Source organism: Symphodus melops, assembly GCF_947650265.1.
Source record: "Symphodus melops genome assembly, chromosome: 7".
In the NCBI taxonomy this organism is placed as follows: Eukaryota; Metazoa; Chordata; class Actinopteri; order Labriformes; family Labridae; genus Symphodus; species Symphodus melops.
This window is the reverse complement of record NC_136697.1, coordinates 22,609,836-22,626,579: the sequence shown is the minus strand read 5'-3', so window position 1 is coordinate 22,626,579 and position 16,744 is coordinate 22,609,836. Positions and strand designations below refer to the sequence as shown.

The following is a 16,744-nucleotide window of genomic DNA, read 5'->3' as shown; positions in this document are numbered from 1 at the left end:
TTCACGAGTGTATAAAACCTCTCAGCTCTTTAATGTCCGTTGTTACAGTAGATGATCAGTGGAGACGGACAGGGTAAAGACATGCTTTACATTTGTGTCTGTGTGCACATACATTTTGTGCCACCCCTGCATAAGTCAGTGCACCAGTTGGGCCACCCCAATCAAAAAGTCTGGATCCAGCCCTGCTAAGATTTTTGTTGTCCTTTTTTTTTTTTTTTTTTTTTTTTTTTGCTGAAATAACCTCTCTGTTCTCTCATTCTGTAAGGCCCTATGCAGGAGACAGTCTTCGACTTCTGGAGGATGGTTTGGCAGGAGAACACGGCAGCGATCGTCATGGTGACCAATCTGGTGGAAGTGGGCAGGGTGGGTATTAATTACATGTTCAATCAAACCACAGATCTCAAATAAGATTACCTTGCCCCCAGCCGGCTGACAGCCTGATTGTATCTCAAGGCAAACTGAGCCATCTCTCTCTCTTTTTTTTCTTTGACTTTGAACATCAGTGCCCAGATGTTGTGTGTGTGTGTGTGTGTGTGTGTGTGTGTGTGTGTGTGTGTGTGTGTGTGTGTGTGTGTGTGTGTGTGTGTGTGTGTGTGTGTGTGTGTGTGTGTGTGTGTGTGTGTGTGTGTGTGTGTGTGTGTGTGTGTGTGTGTGTGTGACTGCGCGTTAGTAAGGTGTGTGACTTCTGCCTGCAGCTCTTTTTCCATCTATGTGATCAGAGAGAAGTGAGAAGAAACTGATTGATGGCCTTCATTACCGGAGAGGCATCCAGGCAACTGACTACTGTTTCATCTGAGTGGCTCTATAACAGGAGATTATACTCTGCTGTAGCCGCCAGCTCCTACCAGGCTCCTCAGAGCAGAAACACCTCTTAATGTTGTCCTCATTGGACAAAAAGGGGGCTGTTATTGAGTGTCGAGGATGGTTCATAATGTTCAAACTAATGGTCGAACCTTGACTTTCTCTTTGTTCACTACAGGGTAAAGGGGGGGGGGGGGGACCAGGGCTCTACTTCAGTCCTAATTTGTTCCACTTAACTCACACTGTAGTTCCTCCTGGTTAGGTTATAATCAAGAGAAAATGAAGGTCTTTACGTACAGTGTAATGCCTTGGCTACCAGGGGATTTTCCTCCCAAGAATTTTAAACATTCTCGCTGAAAGCCCCTCAAACACAGGCACACCTTGATTCCGCTGATATGCATTTTTTGGTGAAGCTTAAATGTAGCAGAGCTGATAATGATTCATGGGCTCATCTCCTGGTACCTCATTAGGCCGTTCCTCTACTGTAGCTGAGCCCAGCCCAGCCCCGCCCCGCACCTTCTCCACACCTGCTTAGCTGCAGGGCCGTCCTCGGAGGGCCCAGACCCCCAAACCGTCTGTTACATGATCCTTGTCCAATGGCGGGCGGCAAGCACAGTTGGTCACAGTGACGGTGGCTCCATAGAGGGCCCCCATAAAATCACCCCGCCATATCACAGCGGGCCATCTGCTCGGCACAGTTGCTGATGAACTCTGGGAGATCCTGGCACACGCATACACAGACTCCGTCCCGCTAGTTTCCCTCACCGGGGCGGCGCTCAGCGTACTTTGATGTATGAGAGATTTGGTTTGGAAGATAGTGTGCTGAGGTGTGTGATGAGGTGAGACTGCATGTGCTGCTTCTCCTTACTCTTCGTGTACACACAGTCGCACAGTCACAAGTGCACCGACACAAAAAATGAACATCTGTGAGTACGCTGGCATAATTTAGCCCAAAAGCTAATTCCCCCAAACCAGGCGCCGGATTCACACAGATCTAATAAGGTAATGGCTTTTGCCTAATTCAATCTGGCTGGAAGCGGACGGTGGATTTGTGATTGTCATCGGGGATTAGTCATCAGGGGTGTCAGAGAGACAGACCTGAAAGTCCCCCTCTGTCTGTGCCACTCCACAAACCAAAATCTCATTTCATTCCTAAGCAGGGCACAGACTCCAGAAATGAAAATTGAATCTAGTTGTGGCTGATGTTGTATTATCCCTCATCAAAAATTATCATCCTCTGATTTACCTCCCCGATCTCAATCTCTATTACCAGCCTTACTCTCTCAGTATCAACAGTTTAATTGAACAGGGGGGGGAGGGTGAGGAGGGGGATGATCTTACGCTCAGGATACCTAATATAAGTAATATTTCCACAGGGGTCTTTTAGATTTCTGTGGGGAAATCTCTTTTAAACAGCTGAGGGTTTATTATTTCGTATCTTTATTGGATTGTCATTATATCCACCTTTTCAAATTGTGGTTCTGTATTATTTTTTTTGTTTAGTCCTTTTCTTTACACTGGATTTGATTAGATGATTTAAGGTGGACAAACCTCAAACCCCCTCAGTACCTTTCCTTCTCTGTTCGACACTTCTGTAGTCCACCTTTACACCCATTTTCACTTTATCGACATGAGAATGAAAAAGCAATAATGTGAGAATGAGCTCTCCGTCGATACATAAGATTTCCAATTTGCAGCAGTTCCTTGACCGGGGGTCAAAACTAATACCAAGCGAATCTCATTTTAACTTCAAAGAAGGGCTTCAAGAACTAAAATGCATTGTAATGTTTCGTGACAATTATCTTTATTAGAAAACAAGATGGCCTGGCAGATAATGAAATAAATTTTGAGCGTGTGTGCAGTGAAAAACGGCATTTATAAAGTGTGTGCAAATGTGAATGCATTGCAGTTAGCAGACAGCAGACAGTTTGAGTGCACGCGGTTATAAAACACTTGTCTTTGTCACTCTCAGGTGAAGTGCTGTAAGTACTGGCCCGATGACACCGAGATCTACAGAGACATCAAGGTGACGCTGATAGAGACTGAGCTGCTCTCCGAGTACGTCATCCGGACCTTTGCTGTAGAGAAGGTAAACTTTTTAACCTCTAACAGCACTCGTGCTCCTTCAGAGAGACGCGCAGTAGATACTAGACCTCAACCTCTGGCCACCCAACAGTTTGCATGAAGAAGTTCAGGGTCATGTGCTTTGCTCATAAGCACCTTGAGAGTACTTGCAAAGTAGTTCAGGAGAGAGTCATCTTAAAAAGTTTCTCTGCTTTTGTGTGAAAAGTCTGAGGCTAAAAGTTGCTTTTATTAGAGCAACTCATCAAGGGCATGGCGATATAGCTGTTTGTTGAATGAGTTGTCAAGTTTTGCTCAAAAATACGACTAATTCTTCTAGTTCCTATTATTTTTACCAATTACCCTACAGAATATGTTGCTGTTTCTTTTATGTTGGCTTGATATAACAGAAGCGTTTTTAGATTTGTTTGAAGTAGTTTCTTCGAATGTGACGATGCAGAGTGTTTGGATTAGAAAGCAGAGTTTAGCTCAGAAAATTCTTCAGGATTGTTTAAACTTTCCACAAACACTTAAAATTCAAGATGCTACAGTATAGATTCAAAATGCAGACACTGAGTCTTTTTAAAAAGTAAGCAATCCTTAAACACATCATGGCAAAAGAGTCATTCACTTAACAGTAGCTAAAACTGTTATGTATTCTACTGATGCTCAGTTCACATTTTCTTATCAGAATAAATAAATGAATGGGTACCAGTGAGGCCCTTTCTTGCCATTATTAATACAGGTTACAATCATATTATAACAGTTTAACTGTGACTTAACTCAAATCCAAATCCACACGCTGTAAATCTGCCTATAATTCCCCTTAAATAAACCTTAAAACCTTCTGTTTACATAATGGATCCACATGGAGATTACAGCTGTAGCATAGATGAGAGGAGACACGACTGAAAGCTTCCACAGTAAGTTAAGAAATAAGTCCACAGCAGCCTTGAACATCCTGTTTGCTGATGGATATTGAAACTTCCCATGAAGTGTCTGTTTGTGTTCAATCAAAATGTGTGTTTGCTTAAGAAGGACCGCTCACATGGCCTCTGCACTGTATCGTCCGTCGTCTCTCCACATCCTCCCTGTGCTCAACTCTGTGTGTTTAACGTGATGACTCTGTTCCTCAGAGGGGGGCTCATGAGATCCGCGAGATCCGACAGTTTCACTTCACGGGCTGGCCGGACCACGGCGTGCCCTATCACGCCACAGGCCTGCTGGGGTTTATTAGGAGAGTCAAGTCTAAGACCATGACCAACGCTGGGCCCATGGTGGTTCACTGTAGGTTAGTGTTCACAACAACTGACGATTGTGTTTCTTTCTTTGGTTTCTGCTCTGTCCAACCAAACAGTGTAGCCTTGTCCTCTCCTTCAAAGTTGTGGATAGCACACTCTGCAGTCAGAAGATTAGAAATCAGCAGTCTGGTTTTTAGTACATGAAATTATCTCATCTTTCTAAAAGGCTGCCTTAAAGGCTAAAAGGTCCTTTTATCAAAACCACATTATCGAATATGATGCTGTTTTTCCATCAGAACATTTTATGACTGAACGTCGTCTAAAAAAAAAGAAGTGGCTGCAAAGACAGAAGACAACATGTTTATGGATTTTCATAGATATAATGTTAATTCTTTTTACAAATAAATCACATTTTTGTAATGCATTTACGCAGAGGAAGAAATCCTGGAAAATGTTTTAAAGTTTCAGACAGAAAGTATTAGATGTTATGTGCTGAATAACAAAATGTAACAGCAGCACAAGTGGAGCAGATTGTTCTGGGAGGAAACTGATGTAATAATGTTCAATATATCTATCTATAAGACAGTAGCTGTAAAACCACAGAGTGTTTGGATTTCTCAAGTTGATAGACTGTTATTACCTGTCTCAAAAATACAGAGTCCTTATTTTACCACTATTGATATGTGATTATAATACTTGAGTATATTACTTAGAATATGATATGTGAACTGCCACAATGAAATGTATGACCATGTTCTCATAAGCTGTGTGTTTTTGTGCAGTGCCGGCGCAGGGCGGACGGGCTGCTTCATCGTTATCGACATCATGCTGGACATGGCAGAGAGAGAGGGTGTGGTGGACATTTATAACTGCGTGAGAGAGCTGCGATCACGAAGGGTCAACATGGTGCAGACCGAGGTCAGTAACACCTGGTTTAACGCTGGACTCAGTAGAAGTGGGTTCGGTCCACAGATACTCATCAGTACCAGGGAGAGTGAGGGTACAGCTTGACAGGCTGTTGCCATCAAATGTGGATTAACTCAAATCTCCGAGTAATTCTTACCATAAGCCCCACTCCTCTGCTGCTCCAGAACAAATGCTTGGAATTAATGACAAAGAAAGGAGCTGTTTGTCAAAAACATGCATTATATTCGGGCAAAATAAATCATATCCTCGCGCGTTTGAGCGATCTAGTCGATAGAGGTTTTCAACCATTTTGCAAGTGACTGATGATGTCCATTATCTTTTAAAAAGCAGCATAATTAGTTTCAATTTGCAACTGTCGGTCAGTTTTTCAAGTGCCACTTCAAACTGGAGGTATATTTCATTATATCACTACAGCATCCAAAATATAATTGACCTCTATGTGATAGCTGTAGGGTAAGTGCTCTCCAGAGCTCGTTTAAAGCTGCTTTGAATATCAGATGAACGGTGTTTCACATTAAAAGCAGATGCATTTATAGCCAAGGCTTTACATTTTTAGGATAGTTTCTCACTGAAGACATTTATTGAAGTGCACACCCTAACTATTTCCCAGGATGCTGAGCCCAAGTGCCTGCCAATACATGCAATAATAAAAGGGTTTAAAGGCTTGTAACTGAGAATATTGAGCTCATATTGATGGCTGAAAACATCCTGCAGCTTTATGCCAGAGCGGGCCACCAAAGGACTTTGCGCTTTCCTGAACACCGGCCATCTGGAGGTGTCCATAGTCCCGTTGGATGCATCATTTCACCGTAATTCCCTTTAAATCACAAGCGTCATTGGACTTAATGGGCAAATGTTTCATCGTTGACGTCCAGAACGGGATTTGAGTAACTAGAGACCAAATGTTGTTCACCCTGAGTCACTCTCCTCAAGTTCAGTGACCTTCAAAGGGTGTGTATGTGTGTGATTTTCCCTCGCAGGTGTTCAGGCTCGACTGGCACGGCTTTTCAGCTCGGGGCCAGACACTAAACTTTTCCAACGTGGTTCAATCTGTCAGCGGAAATGAAAAGCCTTGTTGTTGTTTATGGTTTATGAGCTCTGATAAGATCTGTCAATCTGTGGATTCTGTTTGGAGGACCGTGTCGCCGAGGCTGAGCGGGCGCGAGCCAGTCAAACTCTCAGGTCAACACTTCTTATTCTGCAGCACACTTAACAAATGGCAACACATGTTCCTGTGCAAATCTGTAAATCAGTGACCCCTATGCGTGTGTGCAGATTTCGGTCCGAAGTGACAAGGGAGTGTCAGCTGAAAATGTCACTTCAGAAAAGATTTGCATCAAGCCTCAAGCCATGTCAACATGTCGACTGCTTGACTGACTGATGTGAGGAGGAGGAAATGTGCCGCGATTTCTAGATTTGCTCGAAAGGAACTTCAGGACAGTGGTTGAGCGGTTTTTGTTGTTAAGATGTCAGCCTTGTTTATGGCTTTATCATGACAACAATAATGACAAATCACAACCTGGCCAAGGTTACCGATGTTTGATGGAGTTTTAGAAAACACGAAAAGGTCATGAAAATAGACAAAGTACCTTCTCCACATCTTCTAAGAGTTTGAAGCTTTTTGAAAATGTCATAGTATTCAGGGTTTTATTCCAAAAAATAAATCATCTATTTTCAAAAGAAAATGCAAAAATATGTAATGTAACCTTTAAAAACAGACAATGACTAATATTTGTAATAGAAACAGCCTCAGGGATAAAGAATAATCATGGGAAGGTCATGGAAAGGTCATTGAATTCACCAGGCTATGCAGTTCTGCTGCGGTTACTTTAAAAGGATATATGTTTTCGGCAGCTTTGAGTCTTAGAAGTCTGATAGATCCGCAATGAGGATGCCGTTTTTTGCAGGAGCAGTATGTCTTCATCCATGATGCCATTTTGGAAGCATGTCTGTGTGGCGACACCACCATCCCCGCGAGTCAGCTCCGCTCCGTCTACTACGACATGAACCGCCTGGACCCGCAGACCAACTCCAGCCCCATCAAAGAGGAGTTCAGGGTGAGCACATTCGAACACCATCAGCTAAATAAGGCACAGTATGCATTACCTCAAGTGCAGCACAAGTTCAAAATAACAGTAAACATGTTGACTCTTGATGAATGGCGCAGTCCCCCTCTGGGCCAATCAGTAGCAAATATGTCACCTCGCTTTAATCTGTATTAGCAGCCCCCCTCTGTGGACCAATCAGAGTTCTATGAGATGCATCGCCCCCCATAGATTCATCACGTCAGGGGAGTCAGAGCTATTGCTAATGTAACTGATTAAAGAATTGCATTGTTAATTACCATATTGGGAGATAATTAGCAAACTCAAGACCCCGGCGCCTACTTTCCTGCGTCAGTATGACAGTGTGTAATCCTGCGTCAACTCCTGTAGACTCTGAACATGGTGACTCCCACGCTGCGGGTGGAGGACTGCAGCATCGCCCTTCTGCCCAGGAACCACGAGAAGAACCGCTGCATGGACGTCCTCCCTCCAGACCGCTGCCTCCCGTTCCTGATCACCATCGACGGGGAGAGCTCCAACTACATCAACGCAGCACTCATGGATGTAAGGGTTAAACACAGGCAATATAATATCTATATATTTTTAAACTATAAGCTATAAGTGATTCTTTGGAGTCATTTAAAAACATTTCCAGCATCAATGGAATTCTTCAAAATTGAATCCCTGTGATATTTATGTGGTCGCACAGCAGAGAATTAGCAGCAGAAACTTTCCCACATGTTGCTTTTCTTGTCAAACACTAATGTGTGTTGTCAAAGCAGCTATTTTTCCCTTTCACAGTTAATTGAAAGCAACGTGGTTATTACGGCTAATGAGCTGTAATATTGGTATTTCAGCCTCTTAAACTAACTGGATGGGTCTTTGTGTGAGGATTTCAAGTGGTGGATTTCCAGTACCTAAAAATTAATTCAGAGGAAATAGATTTCTGTTTTAGGATTAAAGGGTAGGATGTGTTAGAAATACCCTGAGGCACAACAATCATCTTTGACACGACTAGAATTTGAAATATTGAAGGACAGCACACAGAGATGTGATCACAAGGACAATGAAGAAAACGGTAAACACATTTAAAAGAAGGCAAAATGCCCATTGGAGCCACGTATCCTTCAACAGAGGACGTGACATAAAAGAACAAAAGAAAGTTGTCATTGAAATGGGTTTTTTTCTGGCAAGTTCTGTCATACAAGAGAAAGTGAAATGGATCCAAAGAGAGAACATTTTTACTTCACTTAACTGTTTCAGAGTTTACTCACTGAGAAAAATAACTTCAAACTTGACAATGGACTTTAAAACAAAACTTAACTTTTTACATCATTATTTATTTCTTTTTGTACACTTGTCAAAAAGGTATTTTTTACAAAGACTTTTAACAGTTGAGTTGAGTTGAGCGTTAAGTTTCTCCCGGGACACAGGAGTAGAGAGACTAGAAACCTAACAAGCAGCTGCTGCTGTGGGGGTTGTAGACCTTAGGATTCAAAACCTGGAGAAGAGCTTCTAAACACACCTTTTAGATGGTTTTATTTCATCAACTATGACCAAATCTTTTAAAGACAAAACGTCCAGGTGACTTTACTTGTGGGGCATGTATCATCTGAGACAGGATCCTCGGCTGTCTGGGTTAGATTCCAGTCCTGTGACCTTTGCTGCACGTCAGAGAACCTCTCTCAAACATTCCTGTCACTTTTCAGTTCTCATTTCTTCAGTGGAGCAATAATGGAAAGGTTTCAAATGTCATGTCATTTTTATTTGACGATACTTACATACTTGACTTGGACTGACATAAAAGTGAATGTCAACTTTCACAAAGTGAAATTTCCCCACAAGATGAAACTAATAAATAGAATGTAAAGCAATTTCAGGTGTTAAATGTATTCAGGGTGGCCAAAAACAAAGAACACCTTGACAATGTAAGTGTCCAGCGATGGACTTTTTGGCTCCTGTCTTAATGGTGCAGGTGACCTTTCAGGAACAGAATCCTGTCTTTCACAGCAAAGCTTTCTTAGGGAGCCAGAAACCACATTAAGAGCGCTACGTCCTTTTGTAATCTCCCTCGACATGGAATCTCCATTAGAAAACAACACTGTGAAGCAGGTCAAAAGAAAGAGGTTATTCTGAAATGATGTTGGTTTATTCTCGGTAAGTTGTCAGCTTACGTGCTATATTCTATTCATGAGTTGTATTTAGCAGTTTCCCTCTGCTTCTCTTTCTATTTTCTCCAGAGTTACAAGCAGCCTTCTGCGTTCATCGTGACCCAGCACCCGTTACCAAACACAGTGAAGGATTTCTGGAGATTGGTGTTGGACTACCACTGCACATCGATAGTAATGCTCAACGACGTGGACCCAGCCCAGGTAAACCCGACCTGATACGTGTTCATGAACACAGCCACATACAATAAACAGAGTAAGCATTATGGGATATCGCAAGTAGGGCGCTCAGAAACAGATGACAGATGAGGCATTTCCTTTCATCAGAAGTCTGTGTCTAATAAATTCACACAGAAGTCGAGCGTGGGAACTGAATTCAGAAAAGATTACTATTTTTGTTTTCTTTCAGACACAAACACAGGGATATGTTCATGCACACACACACACACATATATCTATAAGTATACACAGAGTATGTTTGAAATGAGGTGGATGCTGCGGAGTGGAAGAGGACTTGCCATGAAAGTGCGGGTAGATGGAGAGACGGGCCTGTGGAAGAGACTATCCAGATTTCTCAGCCTGAGGCTCTGTCATAACACCCGGGGATCAAAGCCTGAAGCCGGGCTGCTCTCCCCATCCAAATCCCCCTTCCCCAGGTGACTGACTGACTGGCTGCCTGGCTGGATTGAAAAGGCCTTTCATTCAATATTCTCACTGTAGCCAGCCAGCCAGAGAAACAGCACAGGTGGGAAGGGAAGCAGGCGGGGGGGGGGGGGAATAGATGGAGATGAGGGAGGTGGAGGTTTACTATCTTCTCCATCAGCATCTTTGTTTTTGCATCTGTTGAATTTGTCAAGTGTTGACAGGCTCTCAAAGGAGGCGAGAAAGTGCTGCTTTTGGCTGCCGCACATACGTTTATGTCTATCTTTGCTTTTTTTTCCTTCTGTGTAAGAGGGAGAAGGGAGCGTTATTTGTGTGTCCATCTGTACGAGTGTGCTCAGGCCTGTTATTTGCATTCTCTTCAGGTAGTCCCATTTTTCTGTTGTTTGTTCTTCACTCCGCATGAAGGCACATCTTAGTGCAGAATCTGTCCATCTGTGTGTTCACACACACACACACACACACAAGCACACGAGTCAGATTCAGGGCTGCGAGGCCGGACGTGTGCTCAGCAGGGGCATGCTTTTAACGCCCACTGAGGAGAGGAAAAGGGCCGTTTTTCCGGTTCTTACGATCCCGTCCTATTTGCATCTTTACACTGCTTCAAGAGCAGTCGATAACACCCTCACTGATTGTGACCTGAAACGTTCAATAAAGAGTGAATTTAATCATTGTTTTTTTATGTATCCCCCTATAATTTTAAAGCTTAAGTTCCTCTTTTTACATCTGAGATAGGGAAGAAATCGCTAAATTTCATTTTCCAAAAGCTGAACACAGATCCATGTAGTGTGACTTGGCAAAGTCAGTGATTCAAAACCCTCCTTCACGGGTTTGTGTACCAAAGAGAAGACTTCAGGACCTGTGAAGGGAGTGCATGGAAAGGCTGGAGTGTATTGTAAATGTATTTTTTTAAGTAACTGTGAGTAACTGAACAGGATGACCATAAAGAGAGTTGTGTGAAAACAGTTTGCAACCAAAAAGGAAATTCTAAAGAGCGGCTCCAACTTAAAGTCAAACAGTGTTTGATAAATCACAACAAACACCAACATTGAGCAGTTGAATAAATGTTTGAAATCTAAATGTAATGATTAAATAACTATAACATCTAAACTGTTAATCTTTTTATGATCTATTTTCAAAGAAAGGATTCTCTCATTTTCTGTTGGTCTAAAAAACAAGAAGCGCTTTTTGGACAGAACATGCAGTTTTCCGAAGAGATAAGAGCATTAAGTCAAGGTTTTCTTATTTCTGAAAAGTCTAGTTTGAATGTTTGGTCCATTTAGAAATATATTCCAGCTTTTGTCTGAATGAAAAAGTAATTCTTTGTCTTTAAAAAAAGAAAACACTTGAGATTTGATGTATTCACCTTCTCTTCTTAAGATTCATTTCTTCAAGTTTATAAACCCACATTAACCTCTTTGGGTCCAAGGAACTGATACGTCTCTAACCTTTTACTTAGTTTGGATTTTGACACTAATGAATCGTCTTCCATTTTCTTTTCTTTTTTCTTTGTGTGTGTGTGTGCATATGCGTGTGTGTGTATGTATGTGTGTGTGTGTGTGTGTGTGTGTGTGTGTGTGTGTGTGTGTGTGCGTGTGTGTGTGTGTGTGTGTGTGTGTGTGTACATGCATATTTTGTTTAGTTGTGCCCACAGTACTGGCCGGAAAATGGAGTCCACCGCCATGGGCCCATCCAGGTGGAGTTTGTCTCGGCTGATTTAGAAGAGGACATCATCAGCAGAATATTTCGGATCTACAACGCAGCACGGGTACGGTGACCCAGGGAGGTCATACTTAATACACCAAATCCTTTGTTTTCTGGAGAAACGCAAAACACTACATTTAACTTATCTCGTTGTCGTGTAGTTTTTCTGCTCAGCTGCCCATTTTTTCCTAACTTTTCAAACTTGTTTGTCTTCTCTCCGATCTCAACTGCCAATTTATTCTGTGACTGCACACCTCACACATCCCACTCATTCTCCGGTCTGTCCATTCAAGCTGTGCAGAGGCAGAGTCACTGCGTTCGATAACAATGCTGCTGCACCAGTGATTGGACTGAGGTGCGATTGCCACATGTCACGTTTTTGAGACAGCTTGAGAAATGTCACACATTGTTAAAAAGGTAGAAATCAAGTTGAACTCTGTGACTTTTCCTTCAATCATATTTGTCGGGGAAGCTCTGTGTAGCTACCTTAAAAATCACATCTCTCAAAATCATGTAAAAGTGCATCCCGACTTTTACACTATGTGGTATCCAACTGGGCACAAAGCTCTTCATTTTTTGATGTTTTGTCCATCTACACCTCAACCCCATGGACTATGCTCAACTTATCCTTTCAAAAACCACACCCTCGTGGGGCACTGGTGAGCATGCTGCTGCAGCTGCTGTCTCACATCTCTCTCTCTCTCTCCTCGGTTTCCTGCTCTATCTGTCCTATCTCAATATCCCAAAATTATATAAAACAAAAATGATTAAGGAGCAGTAAAGTAATGGCCACTATCCAAAGAGGAAACAATCCCCAAAGGATGCCAGAAAACGTTCTTTGGAGTTACAATTATGTATGATTGATTTGGATTGAGGCAGTTAAAAAAAAATAAAAAAAAATGTTACTTTGAAATATTTGTTTTCTTGTTCGATTTTCTTAGTGGGCTTTCAGTCCATTCAAAATGCAGTTAAATCAAACATGTAGACAATTGAAACGAGCACATTAGTCCTGTACAGCGACAATGTGTTCACAGGTTAAGAACCAGTGTCTTTGAAGACATTAATAATCCATTAAATTAAATTAAATTAAATTCAAAATAAATAAATAAAACATCAAGAGAAGTCAACCAAATACAACTGCATTTATGTTTTTATCAGAATGTGTTGGGTTTTTTTAAATCTTTTAACCCTTTATATATAAAGCTGCTAGATTGTTTGGACCCGCTGCTTTACTTTAGACTAACACATCTGACTATGCTTTGTTGTATTTGTTAAATCCTTTGGAGGGTCTAAATAGTCCTGCTGTTGACACTTGAACCATCCAGTGAAGGCCACTTACTCTGTAAAGAGAAATGTGTCAAAAAGTCTAAAAAACACATTTTTTAATTTTGTGAGCACCACAAAATGTGGAGGAGAAAATCACAGACATCTCCTCAAAACGGTCATCGCTAAATACCACCACAGATTAATTACACTTGTTATTTCTTTAAATATGATGAACTGACCCTTTAACTTTGACCTACCACACATCATAATTCAGATAAGGGTCCTGACATAGGCTGTAGGGTGCTCACCTGCAGTCACCTGCGTAAGCTCTTTACCCCTACAGTCTTCCTGAAGCTGTCAATAAACTCACATTAATATGGTGGAACAGCTCCTGGCCGGCAGAGACACCAGCAGCATGTAAAGAGGAGTACAGCGTAATCACATATGATCACTGACAAGTGTTATTGATCCATATGTCTGAGTGTGATTTAGAGTGTCTGTATCTTCACTCTCCGTCTCCAGCAGTAGCCGCGCTCATCTATCAGCCCGTCCATCTGAGCATTCATCTTCTCAGTGGCTCCTCGTGTCCTTATCCATCTCTCCTCCTACTTGCCTTCATCGAGGCTCAGCTTAGCCCGGCATCTTTAGTGACTGATTACATCTTTACATAGCAGAGATTAACCCCCAGCCATCCACCACCACCCTCTGTGTGTGTGTGTGTGTGTGTGTGTGTGTTAACCTGGGATAACCGGTGTGTGTCCTTCCCCCTGCAGCCCCAGGACGGCTACCGGATGGTGCAGCAGTTCCAGTTCCTGGGCTGGCCCATGTACAGAGACACGCCCATGTCCAAACGCTCCTTCCTCAAGCTGATCCGACAGGTGGACAAGTGGCAGGAGGAGTACGATGGGGGAGAGGGGCGCACTGTGGTCCACTGTCTGTAAGTCACCAGAGCACACAGAGGTGCTTTTAATGCTGGGATTAAAAATGAAACATCTCCACCTACTGACCAAAGAGTACTACTGCATCCTCACCCCTCAGTCTCTCTGCTGGAACTCTTCTGTCATTGAGCTGTTTTAATAATTGTCACATTGGGCTTCTTCTAGGAATGGAGGCGGCCGCAGTGGGACGTTTTGTGCCATCAGCATTGTGTGTGAGATGCTTCAACACCAGCGCTCTGTGGACGTGTTCCATGCCGTCAAAACATTACGGAACAACAAACCCAACATGGTGGACCTACTGGTGAGGGAACTGCAGAGGCGTTTTGAACATTTCAGTTTGACCCTCAGACCCACCTTAACTTTGAAGAGTCACTTCTCTACTGAATTTACATGTTCTATAATCTCTATGGAGTTGTAAAACATCCGAAGCATTTAGTTATCACATCTGATGAAATCCATTCATATAATGATAAAAAAAGAGGCAGGTCCTTTTAATATAGCACGTTACATTTTACATATGTGCTTCTTCAGATTTATTGTTTTGTTTCTGTAAAGAAAGAAATGTTGATGTAAGTGTTAAATGACAAAAGAAGGGCAGGGCAGGCCGAGTTTATTTATAAACCACTGTTCATACATGAGAAAAGGCTTTACAGAGCTCTCTCTCTCTCTCTCTCTCTCTCTCTCTCTCTCTCTCTCTCTCTTTGCCTCCTAGGACCAGTACAAGTTCTGCTATGAAGTTGCACTGGAGTACTTGAATTCTGGCTAACTCAGAGCTCCTGAATCCACCAGAGACTTCAAGTTTGGGACTTTACAAAAGAACTGCAGCTCACATGTGTGCATTTTGCAAAGTGTGTGTGTGCGTGTGTGTGTGTGTGTGTGTGTAATGGACCTGACAGGAGCAAGGTACGCACACAACAATACATGCAGCTCCTTTGACCAGCGCTCCTTTTTCTTCTTCTTCTTCTTCTGGTTTTCAGCTGGTGCAAATGGGAAAGGTAACAGAGTGTACAGTGTTAAATATCACAGCCTGTTTCTGTGCTAAGGAACTCAGCGGGAGCACAAGGAGGTCTTTTTTTGTTCGTTTCCTCTGCAATGAGTCGCCTCTTCTTTGGATCCATCTTTCTTTCTCAGATGCCTGTAGTCCTGTGGTCGTTGCCTTGATCCTCATTGGACAGTTTTCCGTGGAATGCGATACACTATACATAATGTAAAGTGTTAATTTTATTCTCTCTGTTTTCTGTTTTTGCTCAGCTTATGATTAAAGTCATTCAACGCAGGAGCTCAAAGCCTAAATGTTACTAAATGTCCTGTAAATTTCTGACTTTTAGCTGATTACTGCTTCACACTGTACGTTGAGGACGGCAGGCTCAGTCTACATCTGCTTACCTTTTACCCTGTATAGGGATCCAAAGCTTTATTTGCACTTCCATTGAATCCTTGCTGTGCATATTGTACATATTTCTGTAGATTATTTATTCACGGTATGTACTTTTTTTGTGACTCGCAGTACGTGACAATCATAGGTTCTCTAGGTTTGGTTTTTGATTGTATTATGTGCTTTTTGTTGGTCATCTCGTGTGACAGATCAATTCCATTGTAAAGAAAAAAGATATATAAATGTATCTACAATATAAACATTGGATTATGTATCTCTGCGTCTTCTTTGAGTGAAGCTGGAAACTTTGATATCAGGGGGACACCTACAGGAGGGATGAGGAATAACACAATATGTCCATATTTCTAACTTGTTTTTATGCTATTGGCATCAATCAGTTATTTTGCTTTTTTTTAGGTTGACTCTTTAATTGTGTCATTTTGAGAAGACTTTTGTCCTCTTGCTTTTTTTCTCGGAGAAATCTCGGAACTTTAACGATCTGCAGCACAGGAACAAAAACATACACATCGAATACACAGAAGACTTAATTGAAGAGTCTGGAAGTCATGTCTTCAACATTTCATTTTTTGACCAGACTCTAATACATCATTAACAGAGAGCCCAAATTTGACCATGCTCAGAGAGGACTTTATTTAATCCAGCTCTTTAAGCGTAGAGCTGGATCCATGGTAGAGGATCCTGATGGATGACACTGCCTCCCATGCTACTTCTGGAACCTATTGGATCCACAGGCAGGTAAGACGAGCTTCTAGGATTGCAGTTCCAGAGCTGGGTAAAATTAATCTCAGGCTGAGACTGAGTGGCAGTCTACGATGGTTAAATAGATACATTTCTCAATCTATCTACAGAGCACTATCAGAGAGAGGACACTTGTGTGCACCGTCTTCTTGATCAGATTAAACACCAATGGGGAAAAGTTGGTATCAGAGATCTGTGCCTTCTGATTTATTTGTGTTTAACTCCCCCTAGTGGTGTCTCCGAGCACCTCCATCTGGAATAACTAACACTGAAGATGCTAAAGGGAAACAGTTAATTTGGACATTGTACATGCAATGCCATTCATTCCTGTGAGACTGATGCATGTTATAATTTTGTGTCCAGAATATGGAAGAATAAGTCAAATAAAAAATGGTTTATCTTTATGATGAAAGCCAGTGGTTACCTGACCATGGGGGTGTTTGGGCTTGCTTCAGGGCACATCAGCAGCACAGAAAAGGAGAACGTCACACACATTTTTCAGTAATTCACCAGACATTCAAGGGTTGTAGTCCAGAGATTCAAACAGCAAGCTTGCAGTCACAGTCCCGCTTTAATCTTTGGAATAATGATCCTCAATAACGCTCTGAAACGTCACCGAACGGAGGATTCAAACTCGATGAATTACATTACATTATTTGAGGGAAAACTCGTCATCAGTACGGATTTCAGTTTCTACTGTGCTGCTCGATGTAACTGCCGCTCTTTACTTTCTATTCTTGTTCCCTTGTTTAGGTTGAACCGGACACCTCTGTTAATGCTGGTGTGGCTAAAGGTGCGT

The 16,744-nt window shown here is 42.2% G+C and overlaps 1 protein-coding gene across 1 annotated transcript in view; it reads left to right on the top strand.

The window, feature by feature from the left end:
* Positions 1 to 15,458, top strand: part of LOC306827211 (receptor-type tyrosine-protein phosphatase mu) — a 149,685-nt gene extending 134,227 nt beyond the window's left edge. Inside the window, exons 23-33 of the mRNA XM_079348881.1 lie at positions 266 to 363; positions 2,774 to 2,890; positions 3,999 to 4,153; positions 4,886 to 5,021; positions 6,938 to 7,087; positions 7,466 to 7,639; positions 9,316 to 9,447; positions 11,546 to 11,671; positions 13,647 to 13,810; positions 13,977 to 14,112; positions 14,524 to 15,458. Of these exons, the coding sequence (XP_079205007.1) occupies positions 266 to 363; positions 2,774 to 2,890; positions 3,999 to 4,153; positions 4,886 to 5,021; positions 6,938 to 7,087; positions 7,466 to 7,639; positions 9,316 to 9,447; positions 11,546 to 11,671; positions 13,647 to 13,810; positions 13,977 to 14,112; positions 14,524 to 14,577 (1,442 nt within the window). The 3' untranslated portion in view covers positions 14,578 to 15,458. The remainder of the gene's footprint in view (positions 1 to 265; positions 364 to 2,773; positions 2,891 to 3,998; positions 4,154 to 4,885; positions 5,022 to 6,937; positions 7,088 to 7,465; positions 7,640 to 9,315; positions 9,448 to 11,545; positions 11,672 to 13,646; positions 13,811 to 13,976; positions 14,113 to 14,523) is intronic.
* The last annotated feature ends 1,286 nt before the right edge of the window (positions 15,459 to 16,744 follow it).